This window comes from Chaetodon trifascialis, chromosome 11, assembly GCF_039877785.1.
Source record: "Chaetodon trifascialis isolate fChaTrf1 chromosome 11, fChaTrf1.hap1, whole genome shotgun sequence".
Lineage (NCBI taxonomy): Eukaryota > Metazoa > Chordata > Actinopteri > Chaetodontiformes > Chaetodontidae > Chaetodon > Chaetodon trifascialis.
Window position 1 is genome coordinate 15,383,772 of NC_092066.1, and position 17,445 is coordinate 15,401,216.

A 17,445-nucleotide genomic window follows, 5' to 3' on the forward strand; every position below is an offset into this window, starting at 1 on the left:
GACACAAAGAAACTGAGGAAAAGTTTAAAAAAAAAAAAAAAAAAAAGTCCACTCTGACCAATTCTGAGAAAACCAAAACTGAATTCAGAGTAAAAGAGTTCAGTGAAAATTTGCAGACTTTCTTGAAAGTGTGAAAGGGAGTTGAAAACTACACATGTACTCGCAACCACTCACCAGGTGATGCAACCAGTTGAACCACAAAGAAACATTTCTGTATTTTACTGAAGAGGTAAATTTACAAGTAATTTACTAGTAAAACAGTAAAGAATAGAGGAAAGTCTTTCTTAGAATAGGAAGATGAAGAACAGCTCAAGCCATGCTAGAAATTATGTGCGGCTGTACTGAGGCACAGCATTTCTTTGAGCTTAACGCTGATGTCAGCATGCTAACATGCTAACAATGCCAACAATGTTGATTTTAAGTGTTGACCATGTTGACCCTTGTCAACATGGTCAACCCCTTGTTTTTACCCAAAGAATGGACAGATAGCCCCCAGTGAATATCAAATATTGAATACTATTCTATATGTATATGTATATGTATATGTATATGTATATGTATATGTATATGTATATGTGTATTTGGGAACCACTGTGATAATTGAGTGAGTGATTTTTACTCATTGATATTCATTAGTAATCATAAAAGTGATGCAATTGGTTTGATTTCAAGCATAACTGATGAGTGGAGAAAGGAGCAGTGAGTATTTGTTTCGACAAACTACAAACTATGAGCACTAGCTTTTCGGTGCTTCGGTTCAAATTCCACTCTCTCCACCTTCTGCCTTTGAAAGCAACAAAAAGGAGCTCCAAATCAACGCCGCTCAACAAAAAATGAATGTGAAACCACACAGGTCATCAATCCTCACTTGTCGTGATGACATCAAAGGTCAGTGTAGGCTAAACCTGTGAGCAACTTTGCGTAATTAAAGCGCCAGTGAGTCATGCTTCTGTGCTGATTGGCTGTCTGCTAAACAGCGGATTGGATGGTGATCAGCTGGGGAATGCACTTGTTAGATATGGCATTTCAACTTTGTCCCTTGACTCAGGCATTCCTTCTAGACGTCAAAGTTGCATACAGGAACTTATTGATCTGGTTGTATGTTTTTACTCCTGCTGCATCGTTTCACCGTAATTTCATCAGATGCTGCTTTGATGTTGGAAATATGGCGCTGATGACAGACAAGGTAAGACACAAACTGAAATGGGATCACTGGGTGTGTAGGAGAATGATTCAGACCAAGTGTGCTTGAAGACAAATAACAGTTTAAAAGATGGCCCTGTGTTGATAAAAGGCAAGTGTGGGATTGAGCAAGCTGAGTTTACAACACCCCGACTGAAGATTTTAGTCATAAACAGGTTTCCCTCAGAGAGACTGAGGAACGCCTTGACTTTTAAACCCATAGCTCAGAGTAGTTCTTCGTTTCAGGTGCATGGCGGGATGGACCTCACTAACCTCCTGCTGAAGAACACAGATGAAAATGTCTGCTGCCACAGCAACCAGCCGTGGACGATCACGATTCATGATGTGAGTACGGTGGCACTCGGCACAATTTGTCCCTGAGCAGTCACACAGGGAACAACAGTGTCTGAAACCACAAATTCATTGAAAAATGAAAATCTGACAGCTGAGTGCAATCTGTGTTTTCAACTAAGGGCAAATGTTATTGTGCTGAATCTTTAGAGATACAGGAGCTCATTTTACGTTATTATTGTGCTCCCTTATGGCTGCAACTGTGACCATCAGCCATGAAGCTGAGAGCAAACGTGTTTGGGGAATGGAGTGGTCGATGTGCTGTGCTCGTGTTTGGGAATGTTTATGTCTGATTAGAAGGCAAAACGATGTGTACACACCCTCCTGCTCCACAGAGCCTGAGCCCTGAGGGAAGCACTGCTGATGACTTCCTGGATGCTCTGCTGAGTGGGAACGACTCCTCCTCAGCTACAGCGTCCCCCCTGTGGTCATCCTGCACCAATGACAGTGGCATCAACGGCGACCCCCGGGCAGATCCCAAAGAGAGCCTCAACCCACTCTCCTGCATGGCTTTACCAGACTTTGACACACAGTCTTTCCCTCCACCTCATCCTCCAGAGAACAAACCACTACTGAATGCAGAAAGGGCCTATGTTTCCATAGATCTAGGTAACACTTGATTTACAGTAAAAAGGAAAATTACAATGTGAAACACTAACATTTTATACTGGCCAGAGAAATCTCTGTAACCTAGCTACAGGGTGAGGTGACAAACAGAAAATTGTTTCCAAACTGACCACAAAATGTCTTAAGATGCACAAAGGATAGCTGTTAACCAGGGCAATAGACATTTATCCATTTATACTTTCTGTTGCAGAATAATGAGAGCTATTGATAGAGCCTTTTGACAGCTAAAGACCTTTTCAAAGGGCAAATGATTTGATTTTCCCATTTCTGAGCATTTATAAAGGAGAAAAGGTTGTGGAACTGTCATTCATCATGAGAGGAAATAATCTTTTCAGGGTGGCTTTTGAATAATGGCCCCTTTTCATATTGCTGATCAGTGACTGGTCAATGCTAAATATACTACCAGGTTAACCAGGAGTGCTGTTCTTTAGACACAGGCAGCAATCCTAACATTTCGTGTTTTGTTTGAATGGCACTTGAAGGTGATTTTCTGATTCCTGTTATTTTAATGTGCAGGCTGGGAGTCCTCTGACCTCCAAGAGCAGCTTGGCATCACATACTGCCTCACTACGAACCAAACCTCCCCTCTGTCGTCCACTCAGACTCTCACAGTGAAGGATCTGCTGCTATCCAACCTGGGACAGACAGTAAGAGAAGAGCAGAGTATTTCTATGAAAACTGGTCAACATTTTGAAACCAATTGGAGGTTTTAAAGAAAAACAATTCAGCCTCAGTGTTCTGAATGAATTTGATCTGATTGCACAGTCCACTCTGAGCGTAAGAGGGTTAGGCCTTTGGCCCAAATAAAAAGAAGTGGAAGTGTCTGGGTAAGCTGCCCAGCGAGTGAAATATTCTGTCTATCTGGTTCACAGGTGCAGCAAATCCCCCAGCATTCACTGCAGGAACTTGTACTTAATGAGGATGAGAAGAAGCTTCTGGCTAAAGAAGGGGTGAACTTACCCAGCAAACTCCCCCTGTCCAAGGTACATGAGCCAGACACACACTTGCATGTATGTAGGGCAGATGTCTTCACACACACACACACGCACACAGTCACCATCTCATCTCTCTCTGCCACACATTTAAATCTAAATCTGTATCCCCAGTTACAAAACCTCTGCCAGTTGTGCCTCCCCCCCAACCCAGTTTCTCCTCACTGACCCTTTTCAATTTCATTCTTTCTTGGCCCTCTCCTCCCATGTGTTTCATCTCCCTGAGAAGTTTGAAGAGAGGGTTTTGAAGAAGATCCGGCGGAAAATCCGCAACAAGCACTCAGCTCAAGAAAGTCGGAAGAAGAGGAGGGAATACGTCCATAGTCTGGAGGGAAGGTAAGAGCTCAGCATCCTCACACAGCACATTATCTCTGCACACCTCAGCTGAGAAAATTAAACTTTTATCTGTAGTCATTAGTTGTGCTCTGAGGCGCTCTATAACAAGCCTCTTTTGTCATGCACTTTATTAACTTCAATAAACTGCTGCATGGATAGATCATAGATCAGGAGTAAAGATCCATTTTACTTCGTCATATCATTGCTGATGAAGAGGAGTTCCAGAGAGCTTTTTCACTTACTGATATCTGCTGTTTATCAGGTCTTTCCTCAGTAAAGCAACCCAGGCTCACAGGAAATTCACAGCAGCCAAAGGGGCCTGTTTGGAATAAAAAGACAAAGAGCTGAGTTGTGGAAGCTGTCATGGCTGAGCAAAGAAAGAAAGACCAGAGTCTTACAGGAACTTCACTGAGCTGGACACAAAGTTAATTCAGGGATTCAGCACCAAAACACCACAGAAACAGCGCAGTTACCACGGATGTTGCTAAAAATTGATTTTTACTTCCCCTGATATTGTTTGCTCTGACTGAGGAATGGTGGATTATAGAATTACTAGCTGTAAAACCCTTTATTAGGAGAAAAGGTTGTTGTTTTTCAAACACAAACAATAAAAAATGTATTGTGTCAGGTTATGAAGATGGGAAATGACACTACCCTGAGAGTATGATGAGTCAAATCACACATGGGTGTGTCCACAGAGGGCCGTATTTTGACTCTCAAATAACCAGGACGTGTAAACATGACAAGAGTCTACAGCCAAGCTACTGTAGCTGCTCTGTGAGGCTGTACTTAGTATTCATTTAGTATGTTAACATGCAAACAGTTCCTAATTAGCACTGATGGGAATATCATTAGATTTGCATGTATTTACATGACTAAAGACTACAGACGTTTTTATTAATAAGAAACTCAAACTCTCTCTAGAGAAACCATTGTGTATGCAACACGAAGCAGATCAGGATATAAACATAACTGTACACATCACCAAAAGCAGAAGCTCTACACACACAAATCATTGTAATTACCCTGATTGTAAAACAGCGCATATTGTGCATTGTGACCTTCTACATACAGACAATTAAAGGAGTAAGATCCTGTCATGTCTGGCATAACAAACATGCTTATATTAGTGTATGTGAATGAAATAGGCGACTATGGACTTCCGTACATGAATGAAAAGGCTCAGAATATGAAGGGTCTCCAGCACCAATCCAGCACATGTTTTACATAAACAGTGCTGCTGTGAGCTTCCATTGTCTGATTTGGGGTCAGTCGGACAAAAAACACTGTATATTGTGATAACCAGCATCACAGAGGAGCCTTTAAACCGCTCTGTGTTGCAGCTGAGGGGGGGATTTAAATGGAAGTTAAAGATGCTGTGTACATACAGCATCTCACAATAGAGGGGCTGGAGGTTTTTGCCAAGATGGAGCTCAGTTTAGTCCTCCTCCTCCTCCTCCTCCTTTACCTCCAGGCTGGGCACATTGAGCCCTACCACTCTACCAGCCATTGTCACAAATTTGTTAATCCTGCCTGCCTCCTCCACGTTGGCTCTTCCATCTCATCACATATCCACAAACAATGCAGAGTGGTAGAGCTTGTAGTTGGATTAATATATTGAGAGACTCCTCATAAAAGGGCAGCAATTCCCCCAATGCCTCCAATGGGTTATTTTTTGGATTGCTTGATCTGACTGATGCTGAGCTTCAGGTGATTCTCATCGCACCACTGGCCTCCAAACCTCCATCCCCGATTCATCTCAGAATAGGAAAGTCATCTGACTGTGTGGAGGTGCCAAGACCCAAATTTGAGTTTGAAATCAGAGGGGTTGGGAGGTTCAGAGATGGACAAGCTGTGACCACTGTGTGGTAATCCATGAAGACAAAAATTGATTATGTATTTACAGCACAGCCTCAAAATCTCCAAACAACCCATGCATATATCCTTGCTTTTCAAAATCCTTGATTATTGGATTGGACCTTAAATATCAAACGTCAATAGCGTGCTATCGACATCTCATTCAAGCTTGAGGTGTGTTGCCTCTGGACAACAAAAGTTTCCTGATGGGGTGAAATTGTCAGCCAAGAGCATTTAGCTCTTCATTGGTTCATTCAAGTGTTATTGATTATCAAGTCAGCTGCAAGCAGAGCCCATCAACAGGATATCAGTCACGGTTCTTCAGCTGAGTCAGAGGGCCGTAATGGAGGGTGACTCATAGTGACTAAAATAAACAAGAGAAACAGCAGAAGAAGTCGGTGTGGGGGGGTGGGGGTGGGGGTGGAGACGCTGGATGACAGAATGGGGTGCGAGATAACACTCAGGAGACGGATATTGGCAAAGAGAGACAATGCAACATCATAACACAGCGTTATTTGATACCCTTCCCTTCTAATTCTATCTATGTTCCTCGTCTCTCTGGATTCTTCCCTCTCTCTGTTTGTAGGATGTCTGCATGTAGTGCGAACAACCTCGAGCTGCAGAAGAAGATCCAGCAGCTGGAGAAGACCAACACGTGAGTCCTCCGCTGAGCCCACAAGGGCTGCAAACTAAACTAAACTAATTATAACTATTATTATTTCCATTAGTGTTTGATCTGTTTATCCCAGGGGGATGTCCTCAAGTAGCTTGTGTGTCTGACCAGCAGTCCAAAACACAAAGATACTCAATTTACAGTGCAGTCATTGAACGTTGTCATCTATGTTTAATCATGGTTTACACAAAAAATCCTGGTGATTAACTAATTAATTAAAGAGTTAATCAGTTGACCTTGCTAAGCCCTCATACACCATGAATAAAGTTTACAATGACACTGTCAAATGATGTTTCCATCTGAGATGATAACTCACCACCGGCAGCTGTAGCCAGTGAATCTAATGTCTTGCTAATAATGCTGTCCACAGCTGACTTTTTGATGTTTCCAGCTGACTTGTTTTGAAATGTGTAAAAAGGGGTCTTCAGCATGCAGTTGATGGTTACATATAGCTCTAATATAGTGCTAAAAGACTGAGGCTAAAGCTGAAAGTCTCAGGCAAAAAGGTAGCCCCTCACCAGGTAATGATCCATGCAGAAGACATTAAGAAATGGCTTCGTTCTTGTGTTGCAATGTGGAGTTCGTGGTATTTTAAGCAGGCCCATCATAAGGGAAATGGCAGATTGGACTGACATTTGTAACATAAGCCTGTTTGGTTGCTTAGCTTAACTGCTGGACATGTTCATACACCCAGTCAGTGGGTTCCACTTTTAACTTCACAAGAGAAAACAAATGTGCACATGTAACAGGTAATGTTACTGGAGTGTAAACGCCGCTATCATTAGCTGAACTCTGATAGCATGCATTAATGGCTTCCACACAGTGAGGAAATACTAGTGACACAGTGAACATGCTACCTGTGAACAGACATTTTTTTATTGTAACCTGTAAGCCTTTAGTGTAATTAATCAATGATGTACCTTGGCCTTGGGGGTAATTCTTAGCTGCTATTGTAGGTAGTTAGCTGGACATGCTATATTTTGTGCTTTTTGGTTTATGAGAGGCTATAACAGACGCCTCCATCCAAACTCTTTGAATGGTGGCCAGTATCGTTTTTGCTTGTACACAGCAGCTCAACATATGGAGAAATCCAGAGTAGAGTATCATATCGATACTAACTTTGATTGGATCAATTTTGTGGTATCGCTCACCTATAACCCAAAGGTTGACAGCTGTCACCAGGTACGGTGGCTAAGCTATGATTAATCCCTGGTAGAGGGGAGGGGTTTAATGAACACTAAGTTAAGATATTGAACCAGCAGCACCACAAAGGCAGCGCTGAAATGTTTTTAGCATTTATAATTCCAGTTATGGGCTCAATTGTGGGCATAATCTCAAACACAGGAAATAAACCCAACAAAACACCCTTTAAAGTGGTCCCTTGAATATTTTAATGTCTCAGTTTTTGCCTTTTCATCTCATCTGGATTGGTTTTTGGTTTTGGACTGGTTTTTGCATGGCTAAATTGTTTATATCAGTCAGTCTCATTCCCTTTTTTGTGCCTTTGCTGTCTGTTGGTGTATGTCTGTCAGTGGTTAATTGATCCTGATTAGTAATTTTGCGCCCATGCCCTCCCCCTCAGATGCTGGCAACCTGGTTAAAAATATCCTAGTTGTTTAAAATCAGGACTGAGGAGGCTCATGGCAAAATTAGCAGAATACGAAGCCCATCCACATTTAAAACCTCACAAAGCGTTCTCAGACTTCACTTCCTCTCCATCCTACTTTCTCATTACGCTGCCTTCTTCCTGATGCTGGCAGACTTCTGCAGTGCTTTGAAATAAAAGGCAGGAAGAGGGTTTTGCGTAAATACACTCTGTGCTGCTCTTCTTTTTGTTGTTTTACTTGTCAGTGATCACAGACACAGAAAGATGATGTCTATGTTTCAAGGAACTCTTGTGGAAATTTGACAGTCTCTTTCATCTTCTTGTCTGTATTTGTGCTGCAGTGCTCTACTGGAGCAGTTAAATCGGCTACAGGCTCTCCTTCCTAACAGTTCCAGCAAAACAATGCACAGAGGGACCTGCATCCTGGTGAGATGTATTACACATTACATTAATTTACACCATGGAGAATTTGCTCAGACGGCATATTCTGCAGCAGCTAAATGATAGATGTCGGCCAGTGCCTGAGCACATCATTAAAATCACTGCCTGTGCTCCTCTGGTGTGTTTGCTTTTAAGATTTTAATAGAGTCAAATGTTTGAATAGCACCTGTATGAATCTTTTGTACAAATTTGTATGCAGGTTATGTCTAACATCCCTTTCCCTTTCTTCTTTTTCCCCTCTGTCCTCCATGTTCTGTGCTTTGCCTGTTTTTGTCCTGCTGTCTGTATTTATGTCCAGGTTTTTCTCCTCTCCTTCTCCCTGCTCATTTCCTCAAATCTTCAGCCAGAACCTTACAGCCAACTCAGCCGGAGAGAGTACACACAGACCAAAGGTTTGCAGATACATAAACACACACACACACACACACACACACACACACACACACACACACACACACACACACACACACACACACACACACACACACACACACACACACACACACACACACACACACACACACACTCATACTTTCTTTCTCTCTAACACACACAAACCCACACTCACTCCTCTTCACGGTGTCACTCCACAGTGCCGTCACACTCCCTGCAGCCGACGGATGACGTGCAAGATGTCCCTCCTCTTGCTCTCCTCTCTGTCTCCAGGGGATTTGAGGACCTGAGCAGCCTGATGAAGAAGCTCTGACCCTGGGTAGAGCTCCCCAAAGAAGACTTCCCATTCTATCACCACAGGAAGGCAGGCACCGGGACAATCAGTAATTTCCTTGGGGGCCCTAGGGAGGAATGATGTAGCAAAGGCCTGCAGGCTTGCTGGCAAGTGCAGCATCTCAATGAGCAGTTTGATTGCATCTTCAGCAACTGAGTGAGGTTTCATGTTTGGAATCTGCTTCAGCCCACAAACAGCTAGTTAAAAGATTTTTTTCAAACTGAAACTCATCCACTCAGATGGATATCGGTTAGGAGCTACTCCAAAGAGATGCAATTTTTTGCGTTTGCTTTGGAAAACAGAGCCTCAGGGACATGGAGGGGAGCATGTATTATGTAGCTGACGCAAGACTGCAAGATGTAGGCGTGTACGATCTGTAAAACAACACAAATGCATATTAACTGCTGTATTTTATTGTTCGCTTTTAATGTAAATGTTGAAAAACTTTGTCAAAAATGATTTGAGTTGCATTTTGGAACAATTCAGTGTAATACTGACAAAGCATTAGAGAGTACAAAGTTTACTTAATTTTGGAAACACCGGAAGGATTTTCAATAATGTCATGTGTCCAGTTCTGAACACAAACAAAATTAGTGAGGCAGTATTTTAACTTATTTCATAAGCAGAAGTTGCTGGATGACTTGTCACTTCAATAAAACTTCCCTGTAAGCCTCACTTTAATGTCAGCTGTCAATACGGAAATGTAGATATCATATCTCAGTTTCTTTGTTGTTATTATTTATGTGGAAATATGATCAAGTAAGTGCAAATAAGTGCTTTTATCAAGCAGAGTCAAGGAAAATGTTGTAAAACATGCTATAATGTAAAGCACTAGAGGGATCATGACTGAAACTAAGGAGTCCATCCATTAAAGTCTTCAGTCCTAATCTTTGTCTCTGTTTCACTGGTGTGGCACCTAACATAATGTCTAATGTCCAGAAGAATAAAACAGGATTTCAGCTGTAAATCTGTGACAAAATGTGTATCTCAAAGCACAAAGCGAAGAGGCGACAGTAGTTCATCTCTGTCTGTATTCATCACACGTACAGTACATTTAGTATGGTATATTTTATGATCTTGATGTCTTTGCAGCTATTTCAGGAAACATCAATGTGGATTTATGAGGTCGATTTCTTTATTTCTTTATTCAAGATTCATTCTTTGGCTTTTTGCCTTTATTGAGAGGGAGGGCAGTGACAGAGTGGACACAGGGGAGTGAGAAGGCACTGCAATAAAATGAACTCACTTGAGGTCAGTCCCATAAGATGCTCTGTGCATACAGTATGTATTAAAATTTTACTGCAATACAGTTTGTAGACAGGGCTGTAGCTAACAGTGGGTCCCTGATAACATTTATTTCTGTATTTGTATTCATAATATCGCATGTGATTTTGTTTGATGCTCTCAGACTTTGGTGAAAATGTCTCAGGTGGTTTCTGTTGGGTGTTTGGGAGTTTGGAAGTGTGACTTCAGTATTTCTGAAATCCAGGCTGCAGCTTTATTTGCAGAATAAGTGTCATTTACATTTATCAGTCCTCCCAGAGCGCTGCTTCTTCAAGCTGTTACAAGAACTGAAGAGGCAGACAAAAATTCACCTTTGAAAAAAAACAAATGATTTCAGCAAACCCAAACCAAAGTACAGTTTTCACACTGGGAGTCAGAAATGAATTATTAATCAGACCGTTCCAAGCAGTGTGCTGTGGTGGTGTGAGGGAGTCTTATAAAAGTAGAAGCTCTGAATATCAGAAAATCAGTCATGTCGGAGTTGAGCAGAGGTGCTGCTACCTGGAGGCACAATTCACAAGAGGAAAGGATCATTAATTCAAATATTCTTACATGCTAAGTACAAGGAGAAAAATATTTAATTCTGCCATCATGAGCGGCACATTTTACTTCTCTGTGAGACAAAAATCATTACTGTTCCTTTTAGATGCTAAGTGCCACCTTGGTTGGGTGTAAGTTTTACAGACAAGATTCCCAATAGAGAATATTTGAGTCATTGAATCTTGTGCATTGCAGCAATGCACAGGAAGCCTTTGTTTTCTAAGTGTCCAGACAAACAATGACAAACTGATGAAAATGGACTTAGAAGTTTCTAAGAGTTTTGGGAAGATCAACAGAATGCAAATGAGTGGCTTCACAGAGATCTTCAGGGTTGCAATATGAAAGGAAATAAAGGAAGCTGTCACATGAAGTTGCTCCTGACTGCTTATGCAGTCAGACAAACAAACAGGGGTGACAATAAACTGCCATCACTGGACTTTAAATCAGAGTTCGATGTAACACTTCTTTGATGAGGCATTGCGGTTTGCTCAGAGTCAAGGGACAAATGCAGGTGAGAGACTCAACCAAAGTGCTTGATAAGACTTGTCCAAGGGAGTCCACTCTGGACTGTTGATGTTCGAGAAAAAGACTTTGACAGAATTTTTGCTTTTCTAGCCTCCAGTTCCCCACTTCTTTTGTCTCTTGTGCACACACAGCTGGCCAGAGAGTGGAACTGTGTGAATATTGTGACCTATAAGAAATCAAACACCCCCACCCCCCACGCCTCCACCCCCCATGTGCATCATTTCAGATGCATGTGAGCAAACCTTTGTGTGATAAGGTAACCTTTCTGAAAATACCAGCCTGGGAAATTAAAGATGATATTTGGACATGACATCAGAGGCCGTGATCGGATGGATCCATCATAGAGGGGGAAAATACAATCAAAGGCAAGATTATAGCATACAAATACTGTATTAGTGACTGACTGCACAACTAAGATAGTCTTCTATTTATAGAAAGCAGAAGAATGGTCTGAAATGTGTTTTTCTGAACTCTTTTTAAGGCTAACAATCCATTCATTTGGGAACAAAGACAATTCAGAAAACACTGACTCCTCTGCAGAACAGCTTATTGAATCATTTTGCACCACACAACAGAACACAAGCCTTTCCCTGTTTGTTGTGGAAAATGGAAAGTTTGGAACCATAAGTGTGGTCAGTGGAGCTCCATCCCTGCCCTGTTTCTGCTGTAATAATCATACCAGTATAGTAAAACATGTGCGCGCCCCGGCAGCGCGCCATCGAGCGGTGGAGGAGAGCCTCAGTATAAAAGCCTCCAGTTTGAGGCTGCCGTCAGCATCACTGACAGAAGAAGCGGCTGCATCACTACAGACTTCAGCCTGAACGCTCTAAGTAGGCTGATGCGGATTAATCAGCTTTTGAAATTCAAGAAATATTTTTTCTCGTTTGTATCTTGCGCGCAGAGACGCGTTTAAGTTTAGAAATCTCTCGGATGAATCACGCAACTCTGATCTCCCGCTGAGACTTTGAACAAGAGTGAATACAGGACGAGGACGATGGGGGATTGTTGCATTCACCCCCGCGCACCCATACTGTGGAGGCTAGTCTGAGAGGGAGGGGGGGGGGGGGAATTGATTCAAACAGTAAAAGTCGCCTTTTCCTCTCCAGCGTCATGCAGAGCAACAGCAGCGCCCCCGGACCTCTGACCGCGCTGAGTGAGTGCGGAGGGGAAGACGATGAACGCGAAATCTTCAAACTTGTGAGCCCCACAGGAGCAGCCCCAGCTTTTAACCTGTCACTGAACTGCTGGCTTCACATCCTGTCCAAAGAGTCCTCACTGGACCTGCATGGTGACAGCGCCAACCTGGCAGTAGGTTTATTTAAGGATCAACCCTTTTTTTAAAAAAAATATAAACCAATCCAGATGGATAAAATGACCTAACGCTTCTGTTAAGACTGTTGATCACCTCAACATATGCTGAAAGTGCTTGAAGGTGTTGTGTTTTCACTTTAATGTCCGTGTGTGCACTTTTGTGACCCTTAAGCTCCAAGCTGAATCCTGTTTACTGTGAAACAGCATTAAAATGTCGCTGCATGTGTTTGACAGGTGCGAGTTGTCATTGCTCTGGTCTACCTGGTGGTGTGTATTCTGGGGCTTGTGGGTAACCTCCTGGCACTCTTCCTGCTCCACTCCCGGCACCGGGGCCACCACCACTCCTCCATTGACTGCTTCGTGATGAGCCTGGCGATGACAGACCTCCAGTTTGTCCTCACCTTGCCCTTCTGGGCTGTGGACACGGTACTGGACTTCCGCTGGCCCTTTGGCCGGGTCATGTGCAAGATCGTGAGCTCGGTCACCACCCTGAACATGTACGCCAGCGTCTTCTTCCTCACCGCCATGAGCGTGACCCGCTACCGCTCCCTGGTTACCTCCCTGAAGATGCACAGCCCTAGAATCGCCACGGCTCGTGCAAAATGGGCCAGTTTAGCCATTTGGGGGGTGTCACTGGTGGCGACGCTGCCTCATGCGTTCTACTCCACCACAGTGCAGGTTCTTTGAAATGAGACTGAACTACCGTCCCTGATTTGATTTACTCAAACACATTTCTGTTTTGGCTTGGCACGCTCTTATGCAGATGTCGTTGCTGTGTTCACAGGTGTCTACAGACGATGAGCTGTGCTTAGTGCGGTTCTCTGACTCCGATTCAGACCACTGGGATCCTCAAGTCCTGCTTGGACTCTATCAAACACAGAAAGTCCTCCTGGGATTTGTGGTTCCCTTGATTGTCATCTCTGTGTGCTACCTCCTCCTCCTGAGGTTCATCCTGAGCCGACGCATCGTAGGTAGCATGGTCAGCGGGAGTGTCACAGAGAGGTCAGAGTCTGAGAAAGGACGCCACCGCCGCCGCTCCAAAGTCACCCGCTCCGTCACCATTGTAGTTCTGTCCTTTTTCATCTGCTGGCTGCCTAACCAGGCTCTCACCCTGTGGGGGGTGCTAATCAAATTTGACTTGGTGCCCTTCAGTAAAGCCTTCTACAACGCCCAGGCCTACGCCTTCCCTCTGACTGTGTGCTTAGCTCATGCAAACAGCTGTCTCAACCCGGTGCTCTACTGCCTGATCCGAAAAGAGTACAGAGCCGGACTGAAGGCGCTGCTGCTGCGAGTGTCTCACTCCGTCCAACATGTTCTCACTCTGGCTCTGAGAGGGAGGAGAGTAGAGGAGGGACCACCCGGCCTGGTTATGATAAACAAAGACATCAATATATAATTTTATTCTGTGAAAAAGAAACGTTTGACATTTGAGAAAAACAATTATTCACTTTCCTGCTCAGAGTGAGATGAGAAGATTGATACCACACAAATGTTTAGACATGAAGCTACAGCCAGCAGCAGGTTAGCATAGCTTAGTTTAGCACAACGACTGGCAGCAGGGGATAACAGCTAGCCTGGTTCTGTCCAAAGGAAATCAAATCTGCTTATCAAATCATGTGAAACTCATTGATTAGGAAGTTTACAAAGGGTGTATTATGTGTGGACTTCCTGAAGTCTCAGCTGGTTGCCAAGGCCCATGGTGTTCATTAGTGTGTGCTGTTAGCCAGGCTAGCTGTGTTCCCCTGTTTCCCAGTCATTGTGCTAAGCTAAGTTAGCTGTCTGCTGGCTGTAGCTTAATATTTATTGGAAAGACACGAGCGTGATGTTGATCTAATGTCAAATCTATCTATCTATCTATCTATCTATCTATCTATCTATCTATCTATCTATCTATCTATCTATCTATCTATCTATCTATCTATCTATCTATCTATCTATCTATCTATCTATCTATCATACTGAAGGAAATGTTCCTTTATGAGGCTACTTTATGTGCCATATTTTCTTTGGACTCGTTTTTTAAGCACATTCCCATGTCTCACTGTTATCCCTCCACATCTATTTCAACTTTCAAACTGGCCTCACATGCTTAAGTAGACTCATCCAGACAAAGCTGAACTGCTATGTTTTAGCTTTGTTATGTACATTTGTGAACTTATATCACTTTGGAAATGATCTCCCGGGTGAATTACAAGCACAGTCTTAAAGATCATCAAACATTTACACACCTTTTACTTCACTCAATCAAGTGTGATGTTTGATTAGTTCAACCTGTAGAAGTGATTTTTGTACTTTGCATTTCAAACACACAGGCAATCAACAGGACCACAATGTTACATTTTCATTGGGATTGATGTGTTAAATGTTTATTTGTGGTATTGTTGCTAACTCTGTCAGGAGGCTAAATCTTTACTCCTCGTATGCAGTAAAACTTTCTCATTCGGTGTAGGCAGTGTTTGATGCCAGCATGAAACTTTCATTTTCACATCTCTCTGTCTGCCTTGCTGTACCACAGTGAATTGTTTTGTAATTATAACTATGTAATGTGACATTAAATTAAATGAGGGGACAAAAGAGTTTGATGATGTTTCTGGAAAGTTAATCTCATCTGCAGTCCGAGCCGCCACAAAACCACAAAGATGAGCAAAATGGGTCAGCCGCACCAAAGCTGCTGCACGTTTTTTTTTTTTTTTTTTTTTACCCTTTTGCAACCTTTAAAGTTTGAATATGGATGACCATCTTCAGCTGCCCACAGACAGCGGCTGACAAGCAAATACCACACACACACACACAATCCCACACTGTCCCTCCACTGGGTGCCACTCTGGTAGTAATTAATTCTCCAATCAGAATCACAGGCTCATTCAGCAGGTCTTTGCATGGGAGGCTCTGATGGCGCTGAACAGCAAGCAGGTCAAATTCCAGCTGTGAAAACAATCAAAAGTGTGATTTCTTTACTTCCTCAGATTACCGTTATCAAAAGTCGCCTGTCGCTGACATCTGTTATTGCTTTCTTTGATTTAATCGTTCCTTTAAATGGACTCGCTTCATAATTTGACTGTTTTCTCCACCAAGCTCTGAAAAAGCGCAGCTACACAGCAGATCCACTTAGTTAGATGGCCCTTTTCTATTTCAGAGCCAGTTCACAGAAAACAAACAATATTTGATGAACTCAAGTGATGCAATCTTGTGTTTGCCCTGCTTTTCATCAAGGAGGGCAATTTTTATAATCCCACTGATGAAAACCACTTCAGGAAACTCTAGTAGGGATCACTGATTTTAAGCAATTACAGGCTCAAGATGTTTGCTTTCTAGGATGAGATGAGCGCGAATGATGGAAATGGGTCAAAGTCAATATCACTTGGAGGCCATGCGTCACGCACGCTGTAAGGTCATAAAGCATCTTTATGTCTCAGGAGACAAAGCTGTGTGGAAAACAGCACAATTGAATGAAGTCTGTTCTTAAATGCAGCAGAGGAGCTATTTTTATATGCAAGGACTTATAGATAAATTTTTCATCTCTTTGAGAGCGCCTGTGGTCTCAAATGGGAATTAAGAACCTCGACTGCATGAGATTTCCAAGAGCGAGCCACAAGACAATTTGTACACATTCTGAAGGCTGACTCACCTGAGAAAGTGCTGCTAGTTTATTCTCCATTACGTGTTCACGGGCTACAAGATGCAAAAAGCAATAGAATCTAACTCCAGGACCATTTAATCTGACATTTCAACCATATCGCACTCATTATGAAGACCTTCCTGAAGGAGAAATCATGAACTCAGAATATTTCAGAGTAGGGTGCTCATGGGCACCTCGGCTGTGGCAGTGAGGGTCAAGCGTTACTCTTTAATTTTCCCCACACAGATTGATCCTGCTGCTCCAGGGGTCGATCTAATGACCTACAGCCAAAGTCCACTTTCTCTTCATGGGTGACTTCATGTTCATGCACCCATAATTTAATCTTCCTCCTCTATAATTTTGTAGTCACAACTGTGGCTTTGGTCTTTAAGTAATATTGTTTTCTCAGATCAGATAATTTTAATTGATCTTTGAGTAAGAGAGGTAAATGTATGCAATGAAGTTTCAGATAAAAACATGTGTTGGCAGTAATTTAAGGTGAATGTTTTGAACATTTTTGCTGCACTGTGATGCACACTGTGTTGCAGCACAACCAGAAAGAACAAAAATTGACCTCTTTCAAGAGAACCATTTCCATCAACCGCGGTGATGAATCTGGTTGCAGTTATTAGTGATGTTTCGGAGCTTGTGAGACACGCGACTCAGTCATATTACAAATAAAACTGAAGTGCCCTCGAAGAGCACAGATGTGGTCACGGCCTCTTTCAAGAGGCCCAAAATTTCAGAGATAATTTTCAAAATGACTGACTGAAGAGGTTCATCCAACCTAAGCCTAGACTGCTGCCAATTGTAGTCTATCACCAATCAGGACAAAAAGCAAGCTCAGACTCTGCTCCACTTAGCAGTAGCAGCTCAATCAGAGTCTTTTTGAGCATTTTACACTTAGGTGTAAATAGCAGCTTATTATTCTCTCTGCAGGCACGGAGGTTGCGATGGGAATTGTGTCTCCTTTTCAAGAGCCGTTGAAAATAACTGCTCATCATCCTTTTTCTTATTTTGCGGGCTGTGGTTACTCGATTAATCTGAGAAATTATCACAAAGATAATGATGAGAAAAGATTTGCACCACATTCAAACTTAGACATCTCACCAATTTAAATTCATCTCACTCATCTTGTTCTCTGATGTTGGCATCCTCTCTGTTGACCGGTTGCCTGGTGCCTAATGGCAAGACATGCACGTACACTAGAGGGTTACCGGCTCGACACACAGAAATACAACCATGATTGGTTTGGCAAGCTGACTGGCCTGGAGTGTCAGGCCAGTGTTAAAAATGCCAAATGAAATGGGGACATCAGAGAGAACACAACAGAGGGCAGCTGAAAAAACGGTTTTATTGACTGCTCTCTTTTAT

At 42.7% G+C, this 17,445-nt stretch overlaps 2 protein-coding genes across 2 annotated transcripts; both read left to right on the forward strand.

Moving 5' to 3' along the window:
• The first annotated feature begins 1,440 nt into the window (after positions 1 to 1,440).
• LOC139339389 (cyclic AMP-responsive element-binding protein 3-like protein 3-A) lies at positions 1,441 to 9,677 on the forward strand. Its single transcript, XM_070974980.1, has 9 exons — positions 1,441 to 1,527; positions 1,869 to 2,142; positions 2,677 to 2,807; positions 3,033 to 3,143; positions 3,382 to 3,488; positions 5,932 to 6,000; positions 7,966 to 8,050; positions 8,364 to 8,457; positions 8,659 to 9,677. Exons 1-9 carry the CDS (start codon positions 1,441 to 1,443, stop codon positions 8,769 to 8,771), a joined length of 1,071 nt encoding a protein of 356 aa, XP_070831081.1. The 3' UTR covers positions 8,772 to 9,677.
• A 2,236-nt stretch (positions 9,678 to 11,913) lies between these two features.
• LOC139339125 (relaxin-3 receptor 1-like) lies at positions 11,914 to 15,022 on the forward strand. The gene is made up of 3 exons (XM_070974603.1): positions 11,914 to 12,449; positions 12,687 to 13,130; positions 13,237 to 15,022. The coding sequence occupies exons 1-3, from the start codon at positions 12,252 to 12,254 to the stop codon at positions 13,846 to 13,848; spliced, it is 1,254 nt and encodes a 417-aa protein (XP_070830704.1). The 5' UTR covers positions 11,914 to 12,251; the 3' UTR covers positions 13,849 to 15,022.
• The last annotated feature ends 2,423 nt before the right edge of the window (positions 15,023 to 17,445 follow it).

Bases quoted from the DNA above. Each gene is read 5' to 3' on its own strand.
- LOC139339125 (XM_070974603.1), top strand. From the start codon at position 12,252: ATGCAGAGCAACAGCAGCGCCCCCGGACCTCTGACCGCGCTGAGTGAG. The intron at 12,450-12,686 runs GTAGGTTTATTT...TGTGTTTGACAG, and splicing joins GTGACAGCGCCAACCTGGCA to GTGCGAGTTGTCATTGCTCT. The intron at 13,131-13,236 runs GTTCTTTGAAAT...CTGTGTTCACAG, and splicing joins TCTACTCCACCACAGTGCAG to GTGTCTACAGACGATGAGCT.
- LOC139339389 (XM_070974980.1), top strand. From the start codon at position 1,441: ATGGACCTCACTAACCTCCTGCTGAAGAACACAGATGAAAATGTCTGC. The intron at 1,528-1,868 runs GTGAGTACGGTG...CCTGCTCCACAG, and splicing joins GGACGATCACGATTCATGAT to AGCCTGAGCCCTGAGGGAAG. The intron at 3,144-3,381 runs GTACATGAGCCA...CTCCCTGAGAAG, and splicing joins GCAAACTCCCCCTGTCCAAG to TTTGAAGAGAGGGTTTTGAA.